The 18,307-nt window shown below is 39.6% G+C and overlaps 3 protein-coding genes across 3 annotated transcripts in view; 2 read left to right on the plus strand and 1 right to left on the minus strand.

Annotated features, from left to right (window-relative positions):
- LOC102213899 (cytosolic 5'-nucleotidase 3) overlaps nucleotides 1-1,689 on the plus strand; it is a 6,356-nt gene extending 4,667 nt beyond the window's left edge. The window contains exons 5-9 of the mRNA XM_005726100.1: nucleotides 287-372; nucleotides 448-537; nucleotides 632-794; nucleotides 875-1,075; nucleotides 1,148-1,689. Of these exons, the coding sequence (XP_005726157.1) occupies nucleotides 287-372; nucleotides 448-537; nucleotides 632-794; nucleotides 875-1,075; nucleotides 1,148-1,252 (645 nt within the window). The 3' untranslated portion in view covers nucleotides 1,253-1,689. The remainder of the gene's footprint in view (nucleotides 1-286; nucleotides 373-447; nucleotides 538-631; nucleotides 795-874; nucleotides 1,076-1,147) is intronic.
- Nucleotides 1,690-2,525: 836 nt separating this feature from the next.
- On the minus strand, nucleotides 2,526-8,540 carry fkbp10a (FKBP prolyl isomerase 10a). Its single transcript, XM_013909025.1, has 10 exons — nucleotides 8,328-8,540; nucleotides 7,657-7,802; nucleotides 7,381-7,570; nucleotides 7,141-7,286; nucleotides 5,672-5,861; nucleotides 5,412-5,557; nucleotides 3,989-4,178; nucleotides 3,636-3,778; nucleotides 3,385-3,548; nucleotides 2,526-3,266 (listed from the first exon to the last, which is right to left on the minus strand). Exons 1-10 carry the CDS (start codon nucleotides 8,525-8,527, stop codon nucleotides 3,081-3,083), a joined length of 1,701 nt encoding a protein of 566 aa, XP_013764479.1. The 5' UTR covers nucleotides 8,528-8,540; the 3' UTR covers nucleotides 2,526-3,080.
- A 72-nt stretch (nucleotides 8,541-8,612) lies between these two features.
- p3h4 (prolyl 3-hydroxylase family member 4 (inactive)) lies at nucleotides 8,613-16,454 on the plus strand. Its single transcript, XM_005726101.1, has 8 exons — nucleotides 8,613-8,662; nucleotides 10,462-11,020; nucleotides 11,845-11,994; nucleotides 12,105-12,276; nucleotides 12,359-12,487; nucleotides 12,584-12,729; nucleotides 13,233-13,316; nucleotides 15,550-16,454. Exons 2-8 carry the CDS (start codon nucleotides 10,574-10,576, stop codon nucleotides 15,697-15,699), a joined length of 1,278 nt encoding a protein of 425 aa, XP_005726158.1. The 5' UTR covers nucleotides 8,613-8,662; nucleotides 10,462-10,573; the 3' UTR covers nucleotides 15,700-16,454.
- The last annotated feature ends 1,853 nt before the right edge of the window (nucleotides 16,455-18,307 follow it).

The following is an 18,307-nucleotide window of genomic DNA, read 5'->3' on the forward strand; positions in this document are numbered from 1 at the left end:
ACAACATTTGTTTAGTGTTTCATGAGTAAGCTGGTCAACACTCCGGACTGAGCCAGGGACAAAAAAGAACTTTGCACATGAATAATAAAAGTGAAGTATGTAGTGATAATTAAATAGAAACTGAAGGCTTGCTCCCTGTTCATTCATGCAGGGGGTTTAAAATAACACCCCAAATAACTATCCAGAAGCATTGCCCAGATGGCTGCTGAGTGGTGGTGAGACTTGCCAACTCTAGAATTGTGATATTTGCTGATCAGTTTTTATAACACTGTCATGTCCTCTACAGCTGCAGGGGCTGCTCGACAAATACTACCCCATAGAGATCGACACTACGCTGTCAGTAGAGGAGAAGCTGCCTCTTATGGTGGAGTGGTGAGTGTGTACACAGAGCTATGACTTGTGTTTAACAGTGTTGGAAGGGTATTTAATAACTCGACTGTATCTCAGGTGGACAAAGGCTCACGAGCTGCTGGTGAATCAGAAAATTAAGAAAGATGGGTTAGCCAAGGCGGTGAGGGACTCTGACGCCAAGCTGAGGTATGAGCATCCCCGAAGATCTGTTTAGTTCTTGAATGTTGAAAACATTTTTGTAATGCAGCTAATGTGGATTCTTTTTCATGTCTTTTAACAGGGACGGCTACAAGGATTTCTTTGACCACCTGCATGAGCACAGCATCCCCCTGCTCATCTTCTCTGCTGGAATAGGAGACATCCTGGAAGAGGTGATACGCCAGACTGAGGTCTTCCACCCTAATGTCAAGGTCATCTCCAACTACATGGACTTTGATGAGTCTGTGAGTAGCCACACCACATACTATAACCTGACCTCCACTCAGGCATTTAAATAATAATTTGACTTGATCTGTTTGCACAGGGGGTGCTGAAGGCTTTCAAAGGAGAACTGATTCACATCTACAATAAAAGGGAAGGTGCGCTGCTCAACACCGGACATTTCCAGGAGCTGCGCACACAGACAAATGTGCTACTACTAGGAGACTCTCTAGGGGATCTGAACATGGCTGATGGAGTGCAGGACATGGAGAACATCCTCAAGATCGGCTTCCTTAATGACAAGGTAAGCAAAAAGCATGCACGCAGTTATGTTCACTAAAGCGAATTGATACTTATCTATTTTTAATTTCCACAGGTGGAGGAGAGGAAACAATCATACCTGGACTCATATGACATTGTGTTGATAAAGGATGAAAGCTTGGATGTTCCAAATGCAGTTATTCGCTTTCTCACTGAGTAATTGGACCTACCTCAGCTGATAGCTGTAGCCTAAAAGCTGCATGTGTGTGTCTACTGTTCAAACTTTGACATAAATGGCGGTACTTGACCTAGTATTTGCTCTGAAAACGACTTCCATTCTCTTACAAAAAAAGCACCTTTTCAGTGAATTGTAATCTGAAAACAGACACTGTTTTTTAGCACTGCAGTGCCATCTTGTGGTGGCCTGTCGGTAAATACATTTAGGAACAGGGAAAGAAAAGATAGAAAACATATTTCTATATTTAGAGTCAGTAATTTGTAATAACTATTACATTGAAATTATGAGAATATTAGCAAGAAATACAATAAAAAGTTAATAAAGTAGTTATTTTTTGCTACAAATTTTAAACTTTAGGTTCAGTGTTTTTAAATCACTGAACGGTCTGATGCTTTCTGTCTATCTGAGTCTGGAATAAAAGAAAAAAAAATTAAGTTGCTGCTTCTTTCTTCGACTTCTGCCTTGAGTCATTACAGTGGTCGTCATCTCAACTTTGCTTCTCTAACTTCATCTCCAAACTTCTCTTACCAAACATAACATCATAGCAGGTCTCAATACTATGTTTAATCCATTCACTCCGATGATGACCTGTCACAAATCACGCCTGACACTTTTCTCCACCAACTCCATCCTGCCTACACTCTCTTGTTCACCTCTCTCATCCCTTAACTCAAAGTAAGTGTTAAGAAGAGCTGGTTGCCATAATAATGGTTTACAGTGGGTTGACTCATATGACATTGTGTTGATAAAGGATGAAAGCTTGGACGTCCCAAATGCAGTTGTACGTTTTCTGACTGACATCATCATTTGTCAAATGTATTCACTATCCTCCTCCTCCATATGTCCAGAGGATCTCAACGTTGCCTCTCTAACATGTCTCTGTTTTATAACTTGGCATCTGGGTCTCCAAGCCGTACATGATGGCAGGCATCACTACACTCTCGCTGCTGCCCTCCTGTCACAAATCACCGTCAACCTCAATCTCCAGCCACTCCACCCTGCACTCTTCTTCAATTCTCTTGTGCATGTTCAAAAAGTATTTTCTTTGTTGGTCTAATCGTCCGCTGACGGTGTGGCATAACAGTTTATGATTTGTCCTGTTGTCCAAAATAATTACCTATTTATTTTCAGCTATGCCAGAAATAAAACTACACAAACACAGAGGTGGGCAGTGCATTTGCCTGAGACACCGGGGCTGTTGTGCAAGGCCAGACCAATTGAGTTTAGCTCATTGACAACACACAAAGGTTTTTTGTTATAAAATATTTTATTGTACATTGGTACACAGCCACAAACAATACTGTACAACTAGTGTTTTTTGTAATCATTTTTATATTAAGATGAAGGACCAAAGGTAAATCTAAATTGCTAAATCAACAGCAAATCACATGACTTTTGTAACAGCTGGACTATTCTGGAAGTTGGGCCCTGCCCAGATTCTTGGTAAACGGCATGTGCCTTCCTTACGGATCTTTTTTCTTCCATCAGCATTTTAAAAGCGCTTCTGGCCACAACATACTGACCATGTTTTTGACATATCACAGTTATAAAAACGCTGGTGTAAAAGTTATTAATGATGGCTGAATCTCATAAAGCTGTTTTGGGTTCAGAGTTTTGGTAAACAGACGTTTTGTATGGAAAATACAATTTTTCCAACTACAGGGCGAGTTGTCTGAAGTGAAAAGGCCCAGTAGATGAGAAATGAGTCCTGAAAAATTCAGAGCTGTTCCACAACACACTAAAACAACAGTGTTACCTCAGCCATTGCACGCCTGTACTTAATAACCAGTGAAACACGTAGATGTCCTCTTTATAGCTCATCTCTTGCTTGTTTGGACACGTCATCCTCTGTAACCGTCAGTTCATCTTCTACGATCTTGCCATCTTTATTACGGTCTTGATTATCAAACATGTCCTTAATAATGCTGTCGGCATCAATCCCCGGCCGAAGACGACCTTTGCCTCCTTGAACCTGGAGCCTGATGAAGACTGAAAACTGGAGAATATTGGAGGAGTGTCTAAGTTATAAAACATTTTTACTGTGTGCAGCAATGTTCCTTTATTTAAAAAAAAAAATTAGAAGGAAAAAAAGTCATTTTAGCTTCTCTTTTTACCTCCTCAAGGGGGACCTGTTTGTCTCCATCAAGGTCCATAGCAGGAAAGAGGGGATCAGGGCCATCCCCGACCCACACAAACATGTAGCCTTCAGGTACACCCTTCTGAAGCTCCACCAACTCCAACTCAAAGAAGAGCACTGCACTCCTTGGAACTCCTCCGGCTGGAGATGCCATTAAAGAAGAGGAAAATTACATGAAAAAGAACAAAAAATAAATAAATACTGTATCTGAGTTTCTTGATGACTGACCTTCATTTTCACCATGGCCAAAGTGGGGAGGGATGACCACTTCTCTCCTCTCGCCTACACACATGCCTCTTAAACCTTCCTCCAGACCCAGGATCACATTATTTGCTCCCAGAGTAGTGATAGAAAGTGAATCATACTGGTCCCTGCAAAGTGATTCATAACTATTTTTAACAGAGAACATTTAGGAAAGAAAAAAAAACCTGGAGCCATGCAAGCATACATGCTTTTGTCATAAAGACAAAGATGGTACGAATTCGAGGCCCACGGAAATCTGTCAGACAAGGAGCCAGCAATGATTACATGCATGAGGTGGAGGGTGCAGTGTAGCAGAGTGAACAGCAGAGGGCGCTCACGAGGTGTACAGCAGGGTGCCGTCCATCAAGGAGCAATTGTAGCGGTACTGAATCAAATCGTCAGCTTCACTTCTCATGTTACACTCCTGAGGCTTATGGGTAACTTTGATATTGACTGGATCTTTTGGGTTGTGGAAATCAATGACGTGAATGTCAAAGACGAGCACAGCAGATCCAGGAATGAAGTCTCCTACAAGATCAAATGAAAAAACAAAACAAGAAACATGACATTTATACACATAGAAGTACAGACGCTTGCGTTAAAAAATACTTTGATAAAAGTTGAAGTACTGATTCAACTTCTTTACTCAAGTAAAATTGAAATAGTACAGGACCTGAAATGTATTCAAACTAAACAAGTAAAAAGTAACTCTTTTGAGGATGTTTCTATGAGCTATTGTTGTGCAAAACTAACTGAACCTCGTGCTATAGTAATATAATAAAACAATTAGTAAATGAGAATACAAACTTTATTTCAGTCTGAACTGTAATTCTAAAAATTGTACCCAGCTTGAATCAGTTATGCAGAACACGAGCATTTAAGAAGAAAAGCACTATTTTTTTGTTGCATACATTGTAGACGATGACTTTGCCTCCACAGCTTAACAGGGAAATGAGCACAGTCAGGATTAACATGGGATTCAGCAGATGTGGGAATGCTAAGATTGATTGTAGTGGTTCAACGTGGGGAAAAGAATCACAATAATTTCTATTTTGGGCTCCAGCAGATTTTCTTTGTGTACAGACTGTGATCAGCTGACTTCTACTGCTGCTGCTCTTTGTTTGATTTACACAACTGAATTCAACAAGCTGTAACCCAACATTTCACAAGCTAACTTCGCTGATTTCCATCCCTTACACTGACAGTATACTTTTTACACTGTCTTTATACTAGATGGTATTCAGTTGCCCTTTTTCTGTAGAGCTAGCTAGATGCTGAAGTACCATGACTACAGAACATCTACACTCGTTCCGGTGATGTGCCAAAAACACTGGCCTACTTTAACCTGACAGTGATGCTATAGATTATTAATAAATTACATGGTTTTACCTCAACTTGTTGTATGCGATACCCCCTGGTGACTGATATACCATTAGATACACTATTGCCTTACATATGTAACTTTTTAGGCTCAAATCACTTTGATGTTTGAAGGCACACAGGGACATGGAATAACTCCACTCAAATTCCTTAAACCTAAAGTAACGAGTCTACTTTGAAAATGTAAGGAGCAGAAAGTACACATATTTGTGTGAAAATGTTGGGAGTAAAAGTAAAAAGTTTTCTGAAAAATAATTAAAGTACAGATACCTAAAAATTCTAGTTAAGTACACTAAGTATTTGTATATCACTACTTCCCACCTCTGATGCGCTCACTCAGACAACACTTTAAAACCTCCTATTTGCAGACATCAAACTCACCGACTCCTTTTTCACCATACGCTAAGTGAGGAGGAATTACGACCCTCCTTTTCTCTCCTATGCACAGCCCCTGCAGGGCTTTGTCCATCCCTTGGATCACGTATCCCATACCGATGTAAGTGTTGTAGGTGCTATTTCGCTGATAGCTGTCAAAGGAGAGTGAGAGAGAGCTTGAAAGAAGCTTATTTGGATGATAGCTTATTTACTTTCTAAAAATAAAAACAAACAAACAAACAAACAAAAAAAACTCTCAAGTGTACCTCGAGTCAAAGAGTGTGCCATCCTGAAATGTGCCATTGTAGTGGTAGCGGATGTAATCTCCAGTCACTGTTGTGCGCGTGCAGCCTTTAGGCACTTCCTTTGCCTCCACAATTACATCATCCTTGGGGTTAAAGACATCAACTATCAGCACCTCGAATACCAGCGTGGCCTGAGGAGGAATCATGGTTCCTGTTGGGAGGAAAGAAGCATGTTCATGAAAGAAAGTTATTAAAAAAAAATTAAACTCATTGAACAAGTGACCACCTAAATCCTTTTTTATCTACTCCGATTCAACTGAGGTTTGTTAAATGATTATTAAGACAACTCTAAAACATCCTCACTCACAATTTTTGAAAATAAATATAAAATAAGACAGTGCAATTTAGACAGTACAAGACAGTAAAAGAGATTGAATAACCATCCTGCAGCTAGCTTAGCCTCTGTTACTGCACTCAGCGCTTAGGAAATCCAAACCCACAAGCATTTACACTCCACATCGAAAATGAGAGGACGCATATCTGTGGCCAACACTGGTTACCAGCAAGACAGCCAATTGAATTTGAAAGTATCCATATTGAAGCTTTGCCCAGCGCAAACACCAAATAAGACAGCAAGGAAGGCCATCCAGTAAAAGTCAAAGTAATGGATTTTACTGTAACAAAATTTTGCCCCTACACACATCCTGGTCTCCATTTTTTAAAGTACGCCCAAAGTTTTAGGATCAACTTTCAATCTTTCTGATGCTTTATTTTCCTTGTACTAGAGCAGGAATGTCAAACTGATTTCACATCGTGGGTCACATATAGAAAATATTGATCTTAAGTGGGCCAGACTACTGATACTCGCCTTTCAGTCACTGAAAATAAGTTTAACTAAACATTTATGGGCTTTAAATTGTAAGAAATAAATGTGCAAAATGAGTTGCTTAGTTGCAATGTTCACATTTTCTAACAAAAGCATGTTTTTTTTTTGAAAATGTGAACAATGAACCCATTGTAAAAAAACAAAACAAAACAAACAACCCAGAAATTTAGTAGATGGTGAAAAAACAGTTACTTTTCCTGTAAGTTCATTGTTTATCTATTACATAATTACTGGTGTAGTATGAATGGCCATAGGGGAAGTCTCTAACAGGAGGAAAAGCTGTACAGCTTGTGAATATACTAGTAAACAATCATCAATCAATCAGTCATCATAAAGACACTCATAAATGTCCTCTGACAATTTCTCTGAACGTTAGCACACCAAATCCTACACGCAAAATCAGAAATATATATAAAAATACTGATATTTGAATGTGATATGCAGATAAACATGCAGAAAACATATGAAGTTTTAAACTTAACCCTTTAAAAGAAACTAAACAGGTCACAATGATTATTAATAAGAGGTTACATTTTGAGGTTGTCAACAGGTGAATTAAAAGAAATGCCACACTAGCCAAAGACATCTTAATAGTAGTTATTACCGTAGCCATTCTCTCCGTATGCCAGGAAGGGTGGGACGATAATGAGGCGTCTTTCCCCAATACACATGCCCAGAAGACCCTCGTCCATGCCTTTAATGAGGTCACCCTGGCCCAGGTAGGTGTCATAGGTGGCATTCCTCGAGTAACTAAATAAAGAGTTGACAGTTCAAAGTTCCTGATAATCAAAGAAACAAACAAAGAGATGCTTTTCAGCTTCTAATGAAACTTTTGCCCTCTCACCTGGAGTCAAAGAGTTCACCAGAGAGCAGAGTGCCGTTGTAGTGGTAACGGACAAAATCTGATGCTGCAGTTGTTCGCCTGCAGCTCGCAGGTTTGTTGAGAGTGCGGATCTCAACCTTGTCCTTTTCGTTCCAGATATCCAGCAGAAGGACATCGTAAACCAGCACAGCATCAGGAGGGATTATACCACCTGAACAGAGATAGAGATCAGAGTGTCACAAGTCAGCCCACATAATGCCACCAGTAAAGTGCCGTCACTGCTGTGCTCCTCTGCACCTGTTCCTATGCTTCCATAGGCCAGATGTGGAGGGACTGTGACCCTCCTGCGCTCGTTGACACACATGCCCAGCAGACCCCGGTCCATCCCTGCGATGAGTCTGCCCAGGCCGACCTGGCTGATGAAAGCTTTGCCTCGATCATAGCTGCAGAGGCGGTGATGGAGATGAGGATGAGAGTGAAAAACAGCGTGAACAAAATAAAAATGGGTTGTGATTTTTTTAATTAATTTATTTTATTTTATTTTTCAAGGGAATTGAATGCAAGGGAGGTATGCCATCTACTAACTGCCCGAAACTAACCCGTGTAGATACTAAATCACAGCAAATAATTGCTGTGATTTTCTCAGCTTCACCTCTGCTGAAGCTGAGATGACACGTTTGCAGTCATCACTGCTGCAGTAAACATATGTGAAGAAAAATCCATTAAAAGAACAAATAAAATGCGTGTTAGCTTTCTTTACTTCTGTGCTTACTGTAATAACTTTTTTACTGTGTAAGCATTGCCCTCACTGCACAGTGAACCATTTTTAATCACACAGTAACCATAATTTCATTGAAAGCTAACGTTACAAGCAGTTCGTGGGAACTGTAGTCCTTTTCTATACTAACAATTAGCGCTAGTTAGCTCATTCTGAAGCTAAACTAACTGACATTTCGCTGTAACTTCACCTGGAGTCAAACTTTTTCCCGTCTTCAAAGAAGGTACCGTTGAAATGATAACGAACAAAATCTTCTATTTCCACTTCTCGAGGACAAACTTTCGGAATGTCATAACGATCCACGACAACGTCGAGTAACGGACCGGGGCTACAGTTCACAGTCAATAAGTGCGACAGAAGTAAAAGCTGAAAACATGCCAATAAATCCATTTGAAAAGCTGCTCAGTAGAGAGAAAGCCCGTCTGCCCGCCGGTGATGTGGTTCAAGATGTGGAACCGATACAGCAGCAAAAAGTTGACGCTGGTCTGGCCGTGAAGCTCGTTTAAATGACATAGATGACTTCCGGTAAGGGATTTCAAAATAATAGTCCTCCAAACAGAGAGAAAAAAAAGACACTTTAATATTCAATATAAAAGTTGATAATGCTTATTTCAACTTTTTCCCCCCCGTAAGTCTAACTTACTTTGTGTGACATAAATAATAATAATTATGATAATAATAATATTATTGTACATAAACTATACAGATTTGAAATATTTAGCATGTAAAGTACAAATATACTTGATTTTATCTGAATGCAGCCTTCCTATATACTTCTTACACTCATGTCTGGTTATCATCTTCGGGTATCAATAGGGAAGTATGGATAAATTACCACATCTGCTTTGAGAGATAAGTGTTAGCCAGGAAAAGGGACACCTCCGCTTAAAGTGGGACCCTAGGTCACCCTATTTGTCATTAACATTACAGATGCATAATGTGAACGGTAGAACATTATGAAAGTGTGTGAAAACTGAAAAAATAAGATTGTGTGCCAAATGTAGAAACTTCCAGATATGCGGTCTGGCTGTTAAGTGGCACCGTGTGTTCCAACCCTGAATGCAGCACAGCGCACGATCTGAGACACATACATAATTTATTTCTCATTAATAATACTTTATATTTTTAATGTGGATGGAAAACTAAACACACTTCCGGCCTTCTCCCATCTTCTTCAGGCTTGCTTGTCGTATCTTTCTGGTCCTGTACTCCAGAGAGGAGCAGGAGGGGGAGTGGCCCCGGGGCCCCCACCCTCTTTCTAATGGAATCTTGCAAACGTGTAATGCCTGTCCCAAAAGGCCCGGCTCTATGATTTCAACTCACAAATGAAACGAGCCTGAATTTGTAATCCCGTATCATCTGGTGGCACATTTCAGGGAGGCAGGCTCATGCAAGGAGTCTTCTACGGTTTAAATAGTTATTGCATCCTAATGACCATCTCATCCAGACACCCCGAAGGGTTTCTAATGGTAACTGCAAAGATTTTGAAATATTGCAGACACGGAGTTCAAATATGCCCACAAGTCATGTGTCAACTATGCGCATGGATTTTTAACCTCACTAGTCTCAGCTTGTCCATTTGCTGGAAATGTCAGCAGAAATCAAGAATCTTCAACTCTTAGACACTTAGTATGCACACTAATAAATATTCATGTAAATTTAAAAAATAGGATTAAAGTAATATTAAATCTGGTTTGTTTGCATCTTCTGCGTTTTATGTGGAAAACATTGACCCTTTTCTTCCCAACTCATTCTGTGACGTCTGTGTCAAGCCCCCCAGAATTAACAAGAAATATACCGGAAGTACTGAGCTCTATTTTCAAGGTAATTGCCAAGATTGCATTTTACCTACTGCCAAGCTGCATTTAAAACCTTATATTTTTTAAAACCGTTATATTTTGGAATTTTAAATAAACGAAAAATACTCCAACTTGTAGCGAACCGGATGTTTCTTAATGATATTTATAACAATTAATATTAATTTCACAACCACACTTTTAAACTAAGAAAAGCAGGTTAATCCAGAAATGCTAAAAATGCAGCCTTCCAGTAGCCTTTACGCACAAAAACATTAATTGTCATGTTGTTTAAATTGTTTTTTTTTAATGAGACTAACTATAAAAATAATATGCACACACGTACTGTGTTCTATATTATTTACCTTAAACGAATATGTATGACCGATGTCATCCTTTAGAAGTAAATACTGTACAGAATGAGCAGAAGACAAGAGATCGATATTTATTTATTTATTTTGACGAACGCTCATTTTATTCTGAAAATCTTGACTAGATGTTCGCGTTTTCGTCCCGTGTTTTTTACAGGTATCCCACTACGTGCCGACTGACATGAGCGATCCCTGTTAAAGTAAAGAAGGAGGTCTCCTGAGCCATTCAAAGCACTGACAGACGGCTGAGGGAGCCTGTGAAGGTAAAGATGCTCACGAGAAGCTTGTTCCTGGCCTTCTTCTTCGTTATTTTTGCGCCGGTGGACGCTCAGTATGAGAAGTACAGCTTTAAAAGTTTCCCTCAGAAGGACATCATGCCGCTGGAATCCGCGTACAACTACGCGATGGAGCAATACGGAGCGCAAAACTGGGCAGAAACTATCAAGTTCCTGGAGCTGAGCCTGCGGCTCCACCGGCTCCTCCGGGACAGCGAGGCTTTCTGCTGCAGCAACTGCAGCTCCGTCAGCCGGGACAACGACACCCTGTTCGAGGATACCAGCCTCCGCGTCATGCGCCACATCCTGCTGAGAGCTGCTTGCCTTAAGAAGTGCAAGGCAGATTTTCCAGTGTTTAAGCTCACATATCCACGGAGAGATTTATTGGAAACTTTCGAGAAAAGGATACCTTATCGTTACATACAGTATGCATACTTCCAGGTGAGACTAAGTGTGGAAGTGAGTTCACTGGGACTCTGGGAGTGTAATGCAAAGTTGGTGCAGTACTTAAGCACGGCATATCACAAGAATATCTTACGCGTAACGGGAGCATTCATTCAACAAAAGCGTCTGCAGTTGGCTTCTCTAGACAGGCTGGCTCGTTTTACTTACCGAGAGGAAGTTTCTAGTGGGTTAGCTGTGGAGTGTAATTTCGCTACTACTTTGTTGTGCGCCCTCCTGCTGGCCAAGCAGCAGTTGAGCATGTGCCACGTCTCTTCCAGTGTTCCCCTAAAAACAATCCCCCTATTCTTCTGTCAGAGTGATGGGGGGGGGTTTACTTAGTCGGCAAGATCTTTCGCGTAAAAAGTGTGCGTAAAAGTATGCTTGGTCATTAAATTGCCTCCACACTAACAACATCCATGCTGTGGGGGAAATTAATTGAACGTACATCATCAGAAACCCTTTAACTCTGAATCCTAAAAGCAGAATATCTGCTGTGCCCCCCTCTTTCACTCAGAGATTATTCTGCATATTTATTTATTGTTGATTAACCCTCCCCCAAAATGCTACCTTTTATTATACTTCAAATTAACAGGGTATACCGACCCACTTCCACGAACATCTGTCCAGATCTTTTACCTGACTCTGGTGTGTGATATCTGATATTATCACTTAGTTTCCAACCACTGCATCTATCAGCTGTTTACTGACTTCTCAAGAAATGATGTGCTCTGACATGTCCTCTTTTAAAAACGTTTACCTTAAAAGTAAAAAAAAAAGTATCTTCCTGTAACTCCAGTGCCATGTGTTAAATTCTCCCTCAGCTTAACAACCTGGAGAAGGCAGTGGCTGCAACTCACACTTTCCTGAAGAAGAACCCAGATGATGTCCTCTTAACAAAGAACATGAACTACTACAAGACACTGTTTGACGTGGAGGAATATCTCATTGATCACGAGGAGCAGCCATATGAAGTTTGTACCCTAAGCACTGTCGTATTGCACCAATGAGAGGTCTGATGTTTGAGTTCTATGGGTTTTTTTTTGTTTTTTTTGTTTTTTAAATGAATCTCTTTACTACACAGAGTGTTTTCTTGAAAAGTGTGACGCTCTACAACAACGGAGACTTCAGCAACAGTGCTAGAAACATGGAGCAAGCCATCACACAGTACTTTGAAGTATACAACCTCTGTTTAGCTGGCTGTGACAGCTCATATGAGATTGTGGAGTTCAAAGATTTCTATCCCAGCATGGCAGGTAAGAGGAGAGTCATTCAGGAGCAGTCTAAATTCAGATTATTTGAGGCAAAATAACATTTTCTCCTTCTTGCTTCCATCAGATCTCTATATAAATGCTCTGAAATGTAAATTTAAATGCGAGGAGAACCTGACACCCAGCGTTGGAGGCTTCTTTGTGGAGAAGTTTGTAGCTACTATGTATCACTACCTCCAGTTTTCTTATTATAAATGTAAGAACTATTACCAAGACTTTGGCTTTGTTTTGCAGAGATCTGTGTAATGTAATGGGTTTTTAAAAAAAAACATGTATTACTTTATGTTTCCAGTAAATGATGTAAAGAACGCTGCTCCGTGTGCAGCAAGTTACATGCTGTTCGACCCCAAAGACCAGGTGATGCAACAAAATGTGGCGTATTATCGCTTCTACCGGGAGCAGTGGGGCCTCAACGATAATGATTTTGAACCTCGGCCTGTGAGTAAAACAAAAACTGTACCAGTCTTCTTTCATCAGCTCTTCCAGGACTTGAGTGGTTTAGCTGCAGCTCATGCAGGCTGGATTGTTTGGAAGCAGCAGGCGGTGCATATTGCAAAGCCGGAAAATGGTAGCATGAAGCGGTCACGGCGTGAACATTAACACAATTTCAGGGTGGTAATTAGAAACTTGTATAGTTGTGTAGGGCAGATATGTTTTCCTGTCTTTTCTGCAGGGGTAAAATTGGCAGCAGCTGCAGTGCAGTTTATAGGCTAGACCCATCTGAAGCTGGTCTAGCCTGTAAAGTTCTTTGCATCCCGGTTTTAAATACATGTAGTGCTGCTGTAAACACATGAAGGCTTCTAAACTTAGAGGAGAAAAGCCAGTAAACAAAAAACCAGCTAGCCAAATTTGTCGTTCAGCTCTGTGTTGTAAAACTGTTTGTTTGTTCCCACTGGTTACTTGAGCTTACACAAAAGCTGATGTCCCTTTAACTTTTCCAGGAGGCACTGAGGTACTTTAACCAGACGACCAAACAGAAAGAAATGCTGGAGTTTGCTCTGAGCTACCTGCAAACAGACGATGAGGTATGTTTCTACGCTCAAAGGCTGATGTTGACTAATGGCGCACTGTTTTTAGACAGCATGAGGGCTTGAGCTTAAGCGTCAACGGAAATTACATTAATTCCTTTAAAGAAAGAAAAAAAAATTTATCTGAAGGACTAATCTTTATAAAATATGGCATTTAATTAGCAGCATTAAACAAACCGAACTGTGGCACCAATTTAGCAGAGGACAAGCTATAACAAAATCTTTTGCCAATGAGTTTATGTTACTTATTGCTGGTTTCAAACCTTATCTAATACAAAATGATGGTCATTTTGATAGATAGACTGCATTCTGAAATATTATAAGAGAGAGACATGGTGCAAAAATAATTCTCACTGAAAATGCAGAACAAGGACCAAGTCAATCAACAGCTCCAACAGGAAATGTCTCAATCAAGCACAGACACAGTGGAGGTTCACAATAGTTTCAGCACATTCCTCTACATTAGAATTGTAAAGACTTGGATGAATGTACGCTACCAAATGTTGTTCATACATAGTAATATAGCTTATAGAGGGGGAAAGCCTTTAAAACCTATTTTAGGCAAAGACTGGGAAAAGATTTATTTATTTCCTCAGTAACTTCAGTTTGCTGGTCAGATCCAACACTCTCTCATGACTTTTGGTTTCAAGAAGCCAAGATGGCTAGAAGCCCAAACATCAGTGCGACGCTTCAAAACCACACTTTACAAACCAATGGGTGACGTCACAGTGGCTATGCCAATCTTTTTATATGCTGCTACAGTGGCAATGCACTTAATTTACAAGTTAGGGATAGTCCAGTTTGAGACTCTAAATATGTATTGTTTTAAATGTCCATTAGGAAAACACTGAACGCTTACAGTCTGACTTCTATACCAATTTGACATTTTCTTACAAAAACAGTAACTATAAATGTTCATCTAAACTACAAAGAAATCCTTTGTTATAATACAGCTACTGGTATACAGCTACGATGATCATATCTGACTAAGCTTGCAGAGATAATTATCTCTGAGATGTTTTTTTTTCTTTTAACAACAAAAACAAAATTCCACCAGTCCCCTTTGTGCTGGAACAGTGGCTGAGGTATCAGACGCAGACGCCTGAAAACCTCAGCAGATAAAATCCAAACTCTCTGCAGGACTACAGAGGATAAAAATAAGTCTTTGACTTGGAGGATCCAGCTGGGGTTTACTGTTATTGTTTTTCAAAATGCAAACTTCATATCTTCTTTAGGAGTGTAGACCTTTACTTTGGGGGAATTAACCAACAAACTAAATGTAGAGAACACAAGGGAAAATAAATCAGAGGATGAAAGGGAGAAACAGGGGTGAAGGCTGCGGAAGAAGGGGTGGAGGGGGTTGTCTTCCGGCCGCAGTGTGTGGTATGTGGCTTGGAGGTGTTGGCCACTGAGACTGTGCCACATCCATTTAACTCAGGCCGGCTCCTCCCAGCTTCACACTGCCTGGACCTGAGAAGGGGAAAGGAGGACTGTGAAAGTTCAGGCTGAATTACAGGGTGCAAAAGTTGACAGATTTACAGACATAAGAAGAAGAATGTGTCAGTGAATCTCTGAATAGTACTGTAAGTAAGGCTACGTCCACACTAGCCCAGATAGATTTGAAAATGGCCTTTTCATCTGAAAACAGTCCGCGTCCACACTAGTGTTTTCAGTCGTTTTCACAGAGTTGTGCATCCACATTGAAAGGGCCGAAAACGCTTAAGTTCCATTACTGCACATGCGTGAAACACAAGAAGATTCAGCCTGCCTCATTTCTGTCTGCCGTTTATTTACTTTCCAGCTCATTGAAACGTTGCAGCAAAATGTCGAGGAAAAGCACCGAGCTTTTTGCAAAAGCGAGTGAGAATTAAAGAATTTGAAGAAAAGCTATCTGAAGCATGTACAAACTGATATTAATCTTTAATAGGGCTGTCAAAATTGAGAGCAAACAAAACAACTCCGCTACCTTAGTTTAATTGGTCACATGACTGCATCACATGACTAAAATGCGTCATCGTTTTCGAAAGTCTCCGTTTTCGCTGTCCGCACTGTGACGCGAAAGCACCGTCTTCAAATGTATTCGTTTTCGAGAGCGTTTTCCTTCGGGGAAAGTGTGCACGGGAGGCCAAAACGGAGAGAAAACAATGCGTTTTCAAACGCAACAGTGTGAGTGTAGCCTCATTAAAGAGTTTTCTGTTAATTTGTTTTGTTTTTCTCTTTTACATTTTAGGAAGTTGTAAGTCCAGAAGAAATGACCACCTCTCGCTCAAACCATCCTGACACTGAGTTTGAGGGTATGGGGGATTATGAGGAGTCCCTCCTGGCTGATTGGTGGCAGGAACCCAAAACTAAGTGGGACACTGGAGAAGTCATAGACTGACATCTGTCTTTATCTTCGAGCAGAACACTTTCACGTCCAACTCTGTCCCACCTCCCATGAAAACATGCCCAAAAAATGATGAACCATCTACAGACAAACATCTAGATTCCTATCAGTATTATGCAAAAAAACCAAAAACACAGAGCCCCCCTGGTGATTGATTGTGGGGATTTCTTTTTTTCTGTTTTTTTGACAAGATTAAAATTCACAGCCTTGTTAGTGCATGCACAGCCATGAGTAAATGACGTTTGTGAGGTGAGAACAAATCTTAAATATGCACGGTAACAAAATAGAAAGCTACTTTTGTTATCAGGGAAAAATCATGAATATATTTGGATTTTTTCCACTTTCTTATGTGAGCTTTTTCTCTCCCCCTAATCTCCCAGAGTGAGAAGCACCCTGTGTGTTTAGGGCCCTCTTACTGCAGGATATCAAATTTCATCCAAGTTACATTAACTCAACCCATGCTTCTTGTCATGGTTTATCTTACCGGGGGGCTCTGTTTTAATTTGAACTTAGTTGGTTATTAAATGGACACAATTACCCATCATGATGATCAGAATGAAAGACTAATCAATCATTGGTCTCAATGCTGATATTTGCCAATGACTTCTCTACAGTTTTTATTTACTGTTATTTAATGAAAGCTGTGAGGTGTGATATAACAATGCTGACATGGGGCTTTTATGTTGTTATTTGTCATCCACCAATAAGATATTGGTAATAAGATGCTTTTAATTAAAATAATTTAATGTGTTCTTTTTGATTGGAATCATACATTTTTTAAAAATAACTACTTTAATAAGCTCAAATATAATTGCATTGTAAAAACTATTTTGATTACATTACTACTCTAATAAATTTATTTTGGAACCAAGTTTGATTAATATGGTGAAGGTGTTTGATAAATTAAATTTAAGGTTTTAAAATAATGTTTTTATATTGCAAATGTATTTGATGCTTGATTTAAAAAAAAAAAGGAAGACAATGTAGAGGTCGACCTGGTCTCTTGAAAAAATGTAAGCATTCAGTTTATATTATAACATGGGATTTACCCTATAAAAAGGCAGTTAATCTTATTTAGCAAGGACCCAAACCACAAAAGCAAATGAAAAAAATCTCATTGAAGATCTGTGGCGACTCTGGGGACAACAGCGGAGCATGAAAGCAAGATGTGTGGGGCATTTTTAGATGTACAACAGGAAGGCAAGTGTTTGGGATGTAGTTGCGCTCATGAACCTGAGATAAATAATCACCATTTAGCACAAAGCTCTTGCTGCATGGTTCACCCACTTTGCCCTCCATGTAGAGTAACGTGCAAAAGTCTCGAGCCACCCCTCATTTATTCAGTTTGTGTTAGTAAAATGGGAAAGAGGAGCAATTTATTTAAACATGCAAAGGCAAAGAAATGGAGTGTAAAAACATATTTTCTATACGATCATGGTTTTCTTCAGCACATCCTGAACTTTCTTATAATTTATTTAAGTAGTGTTCAGAAATAGTTCTCAAAGGACATTCAAAGCTCTTCTTTGGAGCTTTGAAACCGTTATGCACCAGGCATGAGGAGCCTGGTGCATATCTGGTAGTTTCCTACTCTGTGTTTTTTCTATTTAGGTAGGCTTTTACTACATTGGCAGTGTGTTTGGGATCTCTGTTAAACAATTAAGCTCTTTCCAGATGGTATTAAATGATGGATCAAAGTCTGATGGCATTTTTCTTCCATTGTAATTCCATCAGTTTTGACAAGATCCCCAACACCACTGGCTGAAATGCAGCAATAAACCTTGACTAAGCCTCCGACTGTGTTTTACAGATGACTCTATCTCTCTTGACCTCCTCTGTGCACATTGGTAATAATTTGAGGGAAAAACTTCAAATTTGAATTCATCACTCAGACCTGTTGTTACTGATTTTCAGTCCAGTTCTTGTGTAATTTGGCATACCTCAGTCTTTTCTGCCAGTTTCCCTTCCTTTATTTTGGCTTCTTGACAGTCACTGTTCCACTGAGATCATTTCTGATGAGGTGTCAGTTTTTTAAGCATATGACTTTTTTTTTTAAGGTATTGCCCAAAGCCAAAGTTTGAAATCCATCAGAAATCCTGGAAAACTGTTGCTCAAGAAAACTTCAACAAAAATTAGAAGAAAGTCTGCCTCGTGCACAAAATATAAAGAAATGAGCGATTTCAGACTTCTGCACAGTAGTGTAAATAGCTCTGATAAAAGCTTTAATGCCATATAATTTACGCAATGTTTTGCATGATTCTTTTCTACCTTCTTACGATAGTTTCATATAATCATTATATTTAAAAAAAATTAAGAACCAGAAAAAAGCAGAAAGTCTAACCATTGATTAAAGCTGTGAAATACCAACAGACACAGGCAGTGACATGCGAGAGTAAGAGTTGTGGCTTCGTGTTTTAATATTTTATTTTCCCTTCATTTTAATCCATTTGCAGTCTTGATTTCATTCCTTTTCATTGATTAATTTCAAAAAAGATAGTCTCTAAAAATATGGGGTAAGACGCATCTCATTTTCTTCCTTCTTCTTCCCGATTGCATTTGATATCCACTCTGTACATATTGTATTAATAACAATAGTGCATTAGCC

Source organism: Pundamilia nyererei, unplaced genomic scaffold (assembly GCF_000239375.1).
Source record: "Pundamilia nyererei isolate P.nyererei 1_Seehausen unplaced genomic scaffold, PunNye1.0 scaffold00018, whole genome shotgun sequence".
NCBI lineage: Eukaryota > Metazoa > Chordata > Actinopteri > Cichliformes > Cichlidae > Pundamilia > Pundamilia nyererei.

What these genes read in the sequence shown, in the direction of transcription:
- p3h4 (XM_005726101.1), top strand. Translation starts at nt 10,574, where the DNA reads ATGCTCACGAGAAGCTTGTTCCTGGCCTTCTTCTTCGTTATTTTTGCG. An exon ending in TACAGTATGCATACTTCCAG is followed by an intron (nt 11,021 to 11,844) that starts GTGAGACTAAGT and finishes ATTCTCCCTCAG; the next exon opens with CTTAACAACCTGGAGAAGGC. An exon ending in ACCTGCAAACAGACGATGAG is followed by an intron (nt 13,317 to 15,549) that starts GTATGTTTCTAC and finishes TTTACATTTTAG; the next exon opens with GAAGTTGTAAGTCCAGAAGA.
- fkbp10a (XM_013909025.1), bottom strand. Translation starts at nt 8,527, where the DNA reads ATGGATTTATTGGCATGTTTTCAGCTTTTACTTCTGTCGCACTTATTG. An exon ending in GTATGGTGAAAAAGGAGTCG is followed by an intron (nt 4,179 to 5,411) that starts GTGAGTTTGATG and finishes TTGATCTTGTAG; the next exon opens with GAGACTTCATTCCTGGATCT. An exon ending in AACAGGTCCCCCTTGAGGAG is followed by an intron (nt 3,267 to 3,384) that starts GTAAAAAGAGAA and finishes AATATTCTCCAG; the next exon opens with TTTTCAGTCTTCATCAGGCT.